Below are 11876 nucleotides of genomic sequence, written 5' to 3'. Positions count from 1 at the left end.
AAAGGTTCCACTGATCAATGGAAAGACAGCAATCTTGAATTGTGTAAAATCATAGGAGGAGGTACAGAACATTCGATGGACCCATTCAAATAGTTAGAAAATGAAAATCATGGGCCAGATCAGAATATGACTGCTAAAAGAATAAAGCATTATTTATTATATTTACTACGTTTGTCATATTTACCACATTTTAGAACAAAAAAGGGAAGCAGTACACCAAGAAATTTAGGACAAATAAAACAATACTATTTAATGGAGTGATTATTACATATAAATAACTCATTATCCCAAGAGTGAAACTGACTAAAAAATGCCCATAGGTTCAGAAGGGTTGGGGGGGAATCCTTGTTCCCTTTTGAAATTGAAACCTGGGCAAGAAATCAAGCACTGTCTCAAAACATCCTTCAGGGACGGGAAGAGAATACCAGCTAGGATGGACAGTGGGTATGTGACAGGAGGGCAATTCTACAGTGCTGTTATTTGTGTTGTAGCAAGTTTCAGAGGATGAGATAGTGCTAACCGTTAAAACTACAAATTAAGATAGCACTTTCCAGTTACCAAGAACACAGACCATTCAGAGGCAAAACTCTCTCTTAAAATGTCTGAGAACAGGAAATTCTGTAATAATCAGCAATAACAAAATACTCACCCCACAATGGGGAACAGACTTATCTCTTTTGAGTTAGAGCTGCTTTAAATGAACCTTTTCCTTAGAATCCTAGGCTAACGTTGCACTTACTGTTGAATAAACATGAGCTCCGTTTGCTAGCCGGTACGTGGCAACGCGCTGTAGACACTGAACGATCCTACTGCAGGCTTTAGCTTCCCTCTGCGCCAGCCCCAGGACACGCTCGTCAGCCAACATGATGTTACTTGCAATGTCAACCATCACGTCACCGAGCTAGCAGGCGTGCAGGAGAGAAAAGGAAGCTCTTTAAAGCCAACACAGGCGGCTTTACATCATCAAAATCCTAATGAGACACCAAGATGGGCCTTCAGTCTAAATTTTCATGTGAAAACCCAACAGGCATTTGACTTGCTTCTCATTAAAACATCTGCAGATAGGAAGAGCACAGTCAGTTATAACCATTTGGTAATATTTAGCTCAAAACAGTGCACGTAAGTAACCATCGAATCATTGGGGAGAAGACCGACATGCAGTACTCAAACTGATGAAGGATGGGGGCGAGGGGGAGAAAGGTGATTAAATTAATCAAGGGGAGGGAAAAGACGTCACGTGATTCTCAGAATAGAAAGATCTCGACTCTGTCTGGAAAAATACTTATCTTCTTCTTGCGTGTTACTTAACATTATTATTAAGAAATATTTGCCACACATTGTCAATCGACTATACTCCAACTTTAAAAAATTTTTTTTAATTAAAAAAAAGAAAGAAACTTACACTGGCTCCCTCTTTAGTATCCTGTCATGTTCAAAACTCTAGGTATGTCCAACTACTGCAAGTTCCCCATACGCGCTGGGCCATCGCACGTGTCTATACACATGTGGTTCCCTCTACCTCGAATGAGCTGCTTCTTGCTTTCCTCCCAACTCAAGGGATGGTTTAAGACCCAGTGCCACGAAATAAATGGATCCTAAGAAGTGCCCACTTTTCCACCACTTGTTTCGTTTCATTTACTGAGTTCTTTTCACTAGCTCAGTTCATAACTTACAGATGTAAACATCTGTCGGGCAATGCCAGTGGAATGTCAATTGGCCGTTGTTGATGGTGACTTGTGTGTCCCATATCAGAGAAGTGCACTAAACAAACAGTCCAGGCTAAGGAGGCAGCCTGTTGTCGAGGGGGTTTGCTACTGAGCAAAATGTTCACAAGAGGGAGAGCGCCATGGCGGAAAGAACACAAGCATTCCAGAGGTAGCACTGGAGGATTTACAAACTGGCAGGTCCTCTAACCAAGAAAGAAGCATCAAAAGCCCCAAAGCCAAGCCAGAAAGCCAAGGCCGTTTCAGCAGATCTTTTGATCATCCCAGAAGATCCCAGCTGAGCTTTTCAACCCTGTTCTGCCTCCAATACTCTTCCCAGAGTGTGTAATTATGACAGCTGAGAGGGGTTTGGAAAAAGTTCAGTCCTTTCCACCCATGGTTCACTTCAGGAACAAGACAAGCCTGTGGAAATCCACCAGATCCCATCCCCGGAGGCTTGGAGTGAAGCAACTGCTGTAAGAACAGGGGAAAGAACAGAACCGCAGATCCTGACCGCGAGCAGGGCAGGCACCTCCCATACCTTCCTTTATTTGTGAAATAAGGATAATAACCATCCCTTTTCTTTTCTGCATGTTGTAAAGATTAAGTTCCACTAATAACTATAAGACTCCTGAAACCATGCCTGGCACATGGCAGGCACTCAAAACATAGCTCTTCTTGTTATTTTTATTGTTTTTCATTTTCATTTCAATCCCAAAGTAAGTCTCTTTGAGGATGACAGGCTCTAGAAGAAGTGTTAAGAGGGGTACATTTTTAAAGTCTATATGTTCATACATATAAAGAGGAACGATGCATCCAGCAAAACTGCCACTTCCTCCTCTGAAAAGCCCCACCGCCTCATCCAATTAAAATATAGTTAACTGACTTCATACTGACCTTACCATCGTGTGTCACAATTCTGTCCTTATTTTAATTCCAATGTAAACATCTTGGGGGCAGGGACAGCACAACATCCTATTTATATCCATACCCTTATTCATTAGTGTAACTACTCTTCGTATAAAAGCCAATAGCTGTACAATATCCATTCACTCCCTGACTAAATATTTATTAAGGACCAAGGTGAGCTAGACACTGTCCCAAGCAGTGGAGATTCAGCAGTTAAAGAAACATAAAAGATCTGTTTTGGAGTTTATACCCAGTAAAGAAAATATATAACACGCAAGTAAATACATTTTTAAAAAGTGACTAGGTTGTGATACCTGCAATAAAGGAAATAAGCAGAGTAGTATATGATAGATAGTAATGGAATATAATTCAAAAACCCTATTCCAATAGACTCACATATTCTCAAGAGGCATTTCACCCAAACCCAAGACATTAACAAGATCAAACTCTGTAGAATCCTGAGTCTGTTCATTTGACACAATTTTTGAAAACATCAACACCCTGGAACATATTCCTAAAAACAACAGGTATGAGGGTAAATTTCATTTTAACAGAAGCCCTTATTTCTGGAGTTATGAAGACAGGTAGTGTGACTCCTGGATATGTCAATCAGCCATCTATGCAGCAACTGAAATAATAACTGCCACCTCTTAATGGGAATTCAGAGTAGCTGGACTAATTTGGTTACGTTTTTATCTCTTATTCTTACCTTTTCTTATTTCAAATTTGTATGTGAAAATAAATAAAAAAGAGATGATGCGGTAAAATATACCTTACTGCAGCGGTCCCCAACCTTTTTGGCACCAGGGACCGGTTTCGTGGAAGACAATTGTTCCACGGACAAGGGTTGGGGGAAGGGATGGTTCAGGTGGTCATGCGAGCGATGGGGAGGGATGGGGAGGGATGGGGAGCGATGGGGAGCGATGGGGAGGGATGGGGAGCGATGGGGATGGATGGGGAGCGATGGGGAGCGATGGGGAGGGATGGGGAGGGATGGGGAGCGATGGGGAGGGATGGGGAGGGATGGGGAGCGATGGGGAGCGATGGGGAGGGATGGGGAGCGATGGGGAGGGATGGGGAGGGATGGGGAGCGATGGGGAGCGATGGGGAGGGATGGGGAGCGATGGGGAGGGATGGGGAGCGATGGGGAGCGATGGGGAGGGATGGGGAGGGATGGGGAGCGATGGGGAGCGATGGGGAGCGATGGGGAGGGATGGGGAGCGATGGGGAGGGATGGGGAGGGATGGGGAGCGATGGGGAGGGATGGGGAGGGATGGGGAGCCATGGGGAGCGATGGGGAGCGATGGGGAGCGATGGGGAGGGATGGGGAGCGATGGGGAGCGATGGGGAGCGATGGGGAGCGATGGGGAGCGATGGGGAGCGATGGGGAGCGGCAGATGAAGTTTCGCTCACCTCCTGCTGTGCGGCCCGGTTCCTAACAGGTCTCAGACCGGTACCGGTAGGCGGCCCGGGGGTTGGGGACCCCTGCTCTATAGCTATAAGAAAAGAAATGACCACTGGCTGCAAAAACTTAAAAGATAAAATACAGAAAAATACCCCAATTCTCCTCTGAGGCACTACTCAAATATTTCTGTAGTGTTTAAAAAATGAGCACAAGTACAACTAGTTTCCTAATTTCTTTAAAAGCTTTACATGTATGGGTTTCATGAAAATCCAACATGAGACCTGACTGATACATCATCTCTTCTGAAAAACTATTTTTTGATCAAAGAACTACAGCTATGGGTCACTAGATAATGCCGGTAAAGGAATTTAACATGTGTTAATAATTGTAAAGCAGAGAAATATCTCTAAGAAGGTACAGAGCTAATAAGAGTGGTTGCCTTAGCTGAGAACAAGCTATTTTCCTCATTATTTCATTACAAATGGCTAAGAACTAAGCAGAGGGATTTGTTGCCAATATATTCCCTAGGGCAGGTAATCACGAAATGCTACATGCTTCTGTAGCTTGGTTACGCAAGTAGTTCTGAATCCTTCACAGTGGCAAAAAAGGGACACACAAAGGATAACAGTGCATGAAAAATTACACTGGATTTAAAAAGTATTCCTGAAATCTGACACACAGATATAGTTTAATAAGTGCAACCAGCCTTAGGAAGCACTGTACTGCTCTTTGCCCGCATTCCCTGAAGGCCACGCCAGCCACAAAAGGGTCAGAAGGAATCACGCACCTGCTCTTCCACCTGTCACACTAAACGGCGAGGATCAAATGAAAACACTCTGAACACACTTTATCCAAGATAAAAGGATAGAGAAATGAAAATGCTACGTTAATAACAATGAAATCGTTAAATGTCATCTGCTGTAAGAGACAGAATATTTCATGTTCTTTTCTATATTCATGTTAAGAACCCTGGGCGAAATTAGTTCAAAAATCATCCGTAAATTTCATGAATTTCTGATGTTAGTTCATGAAACACACAAGATAATACATAGACTAAACTTGATGATATTTAATTTTAATGTAATAGAAGCAGAAAATAACACTGCAGCTAGAATATTTATGTGCCTTGGAGTTAAGTACTCCTGGGTTAAGATTTCAACTGTCCTGTACATGTTAAATGCCCATAGCAAATTATTTAGCCTCTCCAAGACTCAGTTTGCTCATCTGTAAAATGAGACCAAGAACCCTATGAGAAGTGTCCAGAATGTCTCATTTCATAGTAAATTAAGGAGAAAAAAACCCCAAAAAAACAGAAGGCAAATATCTTCATTAAGTAATTCATGCAGTTTGAGAAAAGTCAAGAGATCTAGGCCCCTCCCCACATTTATGTTTTCAAGCACGAATCAGCAGGGGGTACCCTCAGCAATTCTAAGAACCAGAGAAGCAAGAATTACAGACACATGTATCTGCAGGGCAGTACGCTGGGCAGTTGTTTGGGGACAGCCAAGATGGAGATGGGAAATGCAGAACTGACATGTAGTCCAAACCTGACTAAATAATAACAAGAGCAGTTGATATCATTATTTAAGTTCAAGTAGTCTTCATGGTTTTCTCCTAATTACAAACTATTATATCGAGATCATACCTATCTCAAGGTATGTTATGTTGCCCTGATTATTTTTAATGAAGGAATTGCTCTGTTGTGAAAGTCAAGTTTTAAGAGTGTATTTATGTCACTGTTAACTGGCTTCAGCATCCTAGGGGCCTGGGGACCCCACTGAACGCTTCTCAGCTTGTTTAGTTAAGTAGTCAATATTCAATGAGAGGTCTAATTGTGATGATCATCAGGACTATGGCAAAGGTGAAAGCTCTGATGTCATTGTGGTACAGAAGTAAAGAGGATGATGATGGGGAAATGGGTGGGAAGGGAAGAGGGGGGAAAAAGATTGAAAATAATGTCACGTGGAATAAATGTTGCACTTATTCTCCATTTCTTGACAGAAAGGATTTGAGGCAGCCTAACACAATTAAAAAGATGATTTATCTTTTAATTTAAAAAGAATTAAGAGTGAGAAATACAGACTTAAGAGAGACACAGTTAAGTCAAAAATACACGTCAATGCAAATACCATATCATATCATTTATATGTGGAAACTAAAATTGACACAAATGAACTGTGTATGAAGCAGAAACAGACTCACAGACATAGAGAACAGATTTATGGTTGCCAAGGGAGAAGGAGGGATGGACTGGGACTTTGGGGTTGGCAGATGCAAACTACTACATATAGAAAGGATGGACAACAGGTCCTACTGTACAGCACAGGCAACTATATTCAGCATTCTGTGATAAACCATAATGGAAAAGAATATAAAAGAAGAATGTCTCTCTCTCTCTCTCTCTATATATATATATATGTGTGTGTGTGTGTGTGTATAACTGAATCACAAATTAATGCAACACTGTAAATCAACTATACTTCAATAAAAAAATAAAAAATTACATGTCAATGGCAGAGCTGCTGGGACTGGGGAAAAATTGATGCTTACTATGTTTCTAGTCAAGGCAATAAAGACAATTTTACAATTAACAGAAAGAAGAACATTTCCTCCAGGTAGACAAATTTGCTTTTATAAAAAAAAAAATTCTTAGTAAGACGGGAATAAAGACACAGACCTACTAGAGAATGGACTTGAGTATATGGGGAGGGGAAGGATACGCTGGGACAAAGTGAGAGAGTGGCATGGACATATATACACTACCAAATGTAAAATAGATAGCTAGTGGGAAGCAGCCGCATAGCACAGGGAGATCAGCTCGGTGCTGTGTGTCCACCTAGAGGGGTGGGATAGGGAGGGTGGGAGGGAGGGAGATGTAAGAGGGAAGAGATATGGGAACATATGTATATGTATAACTGATTCACTTTGTTATAAAGCAGAAACTAACACACCATTGTAAAGCAATTATACTCCAATAAAAATGTTAAAAAAAAAAAAAAAAGGAGAACCATCAAAATATCACTGGTGAACATGAAAAAAAAAAATTCTTAGAACACGTGAAGAACACTATTCAAGGAAGGCAGAGTGTAATGGGCAACACCCTCAGCCATACGTTCACAACAAATGGAAAAGCTGAACTTCTAAGATTCCTCCAGTTCTCCCAACGGAAGCAGATTCTGGTTTTTTCTGATTACAGAAACATTATGTGCATCTCGTTTTCTGGAAGTATGAAGGTCTAAGTACTCTGGACAATTCTCATAAAAGTGAAAAATGCTAAAGGAAAAAAGTTACCTTTTAAACGCACCACTGATCAGTGAGAAAATAAAGGCTCCACCAGAGACTAACAGCAAAACAACAGGAATCCAAGGAGCTCTGAGGGTGAACTCAGCTGATCACCGACTATGTTTTGACTTCCATGCAGGGCCTAGGCCCCACCAACACGGGCCTAACAGGAGAAGACCACTGCGTAAAGCTGATAACCCAAAGGAGACACCTCCAGGGTCAGCGCAAACCGGCATTAAATTAGCCTCAAGAAAGGAAGGGAATGGCAAGGAAACTTGAAACTTCCCTGTCTTGACCCTGGCATGAGGTGGGAGGTGAAAAGATCTCTTCCCTGACACTTTGTCAACACAAATCAACCTTCACACAGGACTGAGAGCAGAGTTCACCTTTTTTCTGTGGTCTGTAAAACCTCAAGCCGAGAACTAATTTCAAAGTGACCCCCTTACCCCGATACTGCCCCTCGGCACTTAGCAGCAGCACATAAATATCACACTTAATAATGATACAACAGAGCATTCTCATTCGGACCACTCATCACCAACATGAATCAGCACGGTTCTGGAGGTCCTCGCCAATGTATGTATAACCAGGAAAAAAGAAGGATGTGTCTTATATAGGAACAGAGAAACCAGCTGTTCTTTACTGGTGACATAATTGTCTGGAAAATCCCCATAACCAACTACAAAATTGCATGAATGAATTCCCAGACACGAGGTCCACATTTTCTTTTAACAAACCATAATCAAGGAAAATTGAACATGGACTAGGTATTTTATGATATTAAGGACTCAGAATTCATTTGGGTGATATAATAACAGTATCATGGTTCTATTTTAAAATTCCTTATAATTAAAAAAAATTATGGATGAAATGTGACATCTAAAATTTGCTATTAAATGTTCCAGCAATGAAAAAGACAGAAAGATACAGAGAGTGAGACAGAGAGAGAGAAGGTGGGAGGGATAGAAGACAAAGGAGATGAGTGGATAGGAGAGATGAAACAAGATTGGTAAATACTGAAAATTGTTGAAGCTTTGTGAAAGGTATTTTAAAAAAGTATTAATAATAACATTCCTTCTCCTATGCTTTTGGCATGTATAACTAATTCACTTTGTTATAAAGCAGAAACTAACACACCATTGTAAAGCAATTATACTCCAATAAAGATGTTAAAAAAAAAAAAAGTTTCTGGAAAGTTTTTAAAAAGTTAAACCCAAAGAGAACTTTTTTTTAAAAAGCAAGATAAGGATAGAAAATGAAGATTCTACAGTGGTTCTCAAAGCCTGTGCCAAAGACTTGTTGCCCAGTATCACCTGGGATTTGTAGAAATGCCAATTCTCAGACTCCCTCACAGACCTACTGAATCAGAACCTCAGGGCATGGGGCCCACCAGTCTGTGTTTAACAAACCTTCCAGGTGATCATGACACACACACACATTTGAGAAACCATGTGGTGGATGGATCAAAAGGCCAGAAGCTGGGTCTTTGAAAATCTTAACAATACAGAAAAGTCTGACAAGTAAGATGAAGGAATAAAACATTAAAAATACCGAAAATGAAAAAGAAACATAACCGTCAATACAGAAGTGATTATGTCTTAAAATGAATAAATGAAAGAACTTTACATTTTAAAAAATCTGTACATAAAAATGTAGTAAATTAGCATTAAGGTGCATGCCTCACTCACATATTTAAAATGAGAGCACAGTAAGGAGACTATACCATGTAACCAACTCTAATCTTCATAGACTTTCTCATCTTCTGAAGTGGATATACATTTGTTTTCATAAGAGGAATCACTATCGTAAATATGGAACAGACACTGCCTGACAGACAACCTTCAGCTCTTTTTAAGACCCCAGTAAACAAATCATTTAGATCTGGCAGTTTGATAGCTTCCAGCATCCACCTAAGACAACAGAGTACCACCCTGTGTTGGCTAGATTCAATCACAGGTTATTTTAGTTATAACAAAATCCACAGCAGAATAACTTTTTGGACATAACAGAAAAATCAATTTAATTGTTTGTCCAATTATGCTATATGCATTTAACGATACCTCAGCATAATTTTATGCAGTGGTAATTAACTTAAAATGAAGCCCTTAAGCCTCATGATTGCCTCTTAATATAGTAATAAACAGTGAAAGCGATGGCCTGCAGTCTAAGTTTCCAAAGAATCAGATGTCTGTCACTGCATCATAGGTAATATTACATTTATACCTCAATTGTTCAATCCTGAATAATTTTCCTGTTTCTTCTATTTATACTTAATAAGTTGCCATCATTTGTTTCCAAAGATGATTAAAATTTTACCTCCTATGTTAGCCAGTGAAAGTGACAGCAATCTCCTTCAAACTAAGTTTGTAGATCAGTAACTAAAGCAGTCTTGTGATTTTTTTTTTTAAGGACCTCTTTCGTAGTCTCTGAGATCATAATAATGTTAAATTTCCCAACCCTATAAAAAGTATATCCTAGCTTTGCAATGACTCTGCAAAATAGTTTCACCTATATTTCTCACTTGCGCACACAAACTTTGAGCATTACACAGGGCAAGTATCATCCCCCATTTTAAAAACAAAGGGCCCATGGTTAATAACTCACGAACCAGGTCCACTTCCAGTCCTCAACAAGATGCTTCCCCCTAAGAACATACCAAAGCAGCAGACCATTTTTTCCACACAGCAGCAAACATGGTGGAATGTACACCTCGGGGCACCACATTGCTCTTCCCGAGTTGGGAGGTATGCAGAAGTCCCTCACACCAAAACAGGGCAGCATGGGAATAAACATCTATTACATGATGGCAAAATCTTTCTCAAGGTCCATATTCCAAATGCCATTCCAATTACTCTAGTGACCACCTTCCATGAATGACTTCTAATCATGTGGGCAGCTAACCTGTGATTATAATCAACAAGGGAGAGCAGTATTACCACAGAGGCAGAATTCACACGGCTCCTCCCAGTGATAGAAAAATTTACCATGCGAAGCAGGCTGTGGCCCAAAGACACAATCAAGCAAGAGAACAGTTCATTAGGAAACTGTGGTCTGAAGTTCAGATAGCAACACAGAAATGCTATCTCATCGTCAAGTGGTCCGTTGACCTGAATCCCATTTACATACATGTCACTATTTTCTTTCCTTTAACAGCTACGTCACATCAAGTAAAGTACCTCATGTACTAGGGCTGCAGTTTCAAAACTTATCACCAAAATGCAAGATATTAATAGATACTTTACAAAAAAAATTCCTTGGTTAAATGATTTAAGGAAAAAGGCATATTACTTACCTTTCTGCACATTAATGAATCTGAGATGTCCCACATAAAGAAATACATTAGACTTTGTTTAGTCCAGTCTTTTCCCCACAGTACTTTTGGAATACAATGACAGGGCAACACTGTACTAGAAAGTAAATGTTATACAGCAGAAACTTCTGGATTAGACAGCCAAGGTTCTTGGGTTCTGTTTCCAGCGCTGCACTAACCTAGCTGAAAAACCTTAGGTAAATCATTTAATTTTCTCTGGGCTTCAGTGTATGACCTAATCTAAGTTCCGTCTACCTTTAAAATTCATTTTTATGTACGTGATTTTATCACAAGAGAAACAGTTTATATAAAGCTCTCACCTAGTTGGAAACTTAAAGTTTAAGAATATATTAATCTGCATCTAAAAAATTATTCAAAACATTATTTGCTGCTCATTCATTCTGAAAACCGTGGTTGTCAAAGTTTTCCCTTAAAGGATATCATGTGGACAAGCATATCACATTTTTAATGTGGCCCCTTTTCAAAGCTATTAAATTTTCATAACTTGTGTATTTTAATCATATGGAATTTTTTTTAAAGCTCCTAATGTAGTCTTTCACTTCTCTAGGACATTCCAAAAGCAGTTAAGCAATTTAACACAAGATCTGGGGGCTTAAAACTCTCATTAAGACGGATGAACACCTGACACTGTGGAGAAGAGAAATCCCAGGCAGCCCGAGAGAAGCGGCCAGGCTGACCTACAACGTGATGCAGGACGCTGCTTTGTCACAGGCTGGCTCTGCCCTATCACGGTAATTTCCAAGAACTGACAGTTCACCTCTACTCTTCCCAGCAAGTCACTATAATGGAGCATAGGTTTTTCAATGACAATTTGTAGAAGTTAAAAGGTATATTTAGTTCAAATACAGCAAACATAAACAGGCTTTCAAAATACAGATTCAACCCTATCACATGACCATTTGCTGATATGCTATATGCTACAAATCTGAACCAGAAAATACCTCTTTTGATTTTTCCTCTTTAGTAAATCTTCCAAATTTCTCTATCATTTCAGCCACAAATATAACATCCATCTTGTCAGAAAAGTTGGCTGCTTCCACCGTGTAAGCCAATAATTGTCGGGCTGTGGCCACAGCGTTGGTAAGATTGAGGGGCATCTATATGAAAAAGGCAAAAAGAAGCCCTTAGCAAAATGATGGACAAAATTCTGACATCTTACCTTTGCATTTCAAAACATGGCAATGAATTCAAATGTTTTATCGTTTACTCACTATGACCTTCTTAAAGTGCTTTTCCAAAACTGAAA

General features: G+C 40.0%; 1 protein-coding gene across 6 annotated transcripts in view; it reads right to left on the bottom strand.

Annotated features, from left to right (window-relative positions):
* The window catches only part of ADGRA3 (adhesion G protein-coupled receptor A3), a 119487-nt gene that overhangs the window by 36214 nt on the left and 71397 nt on the right, over positions 1-11876 (bottom strand). For all 6 annotated transcript variants that reach the window (XR_014263726.1, XM_082462044.1, XM_082462045.1 and 3 more), the window contains 2 exons: positions 11572-11727; positions 740-901 (listed from right to left, as the gene is read on the bottom strand). Coding sequence is in view for 5 of the 6 variants with exons in the window: in XM_082462044.1 (XP_082318170.1) it covers positions 740-901; positions 11572-11727 (318 nt within the window). In the remaining variant the exon portion in view is untranslated. The remainder of the gene's footprint in view (positions 1-739; positions 902-11571; positions 11728-11876) is intronic.

The sequence above is a fragment of the Balaenoptera physalus genome, assembly GCF_965194825.1.
Source record: "Balaenoptera physalus genome assembly, chromosome: 5".
Classification (NCBI taxonomy): domain Eukaryota; kingdom Metazoa; phylum Chordata; class Mammalia; order Artiodactyla; family Balaenopteridae; genus Balaenoptera; species Balaenoptera physalus.
Note: the sequence above shows the minus strand (reverse complement) of the source record. Positions and strands in the feature narration are given on the sequence as shown.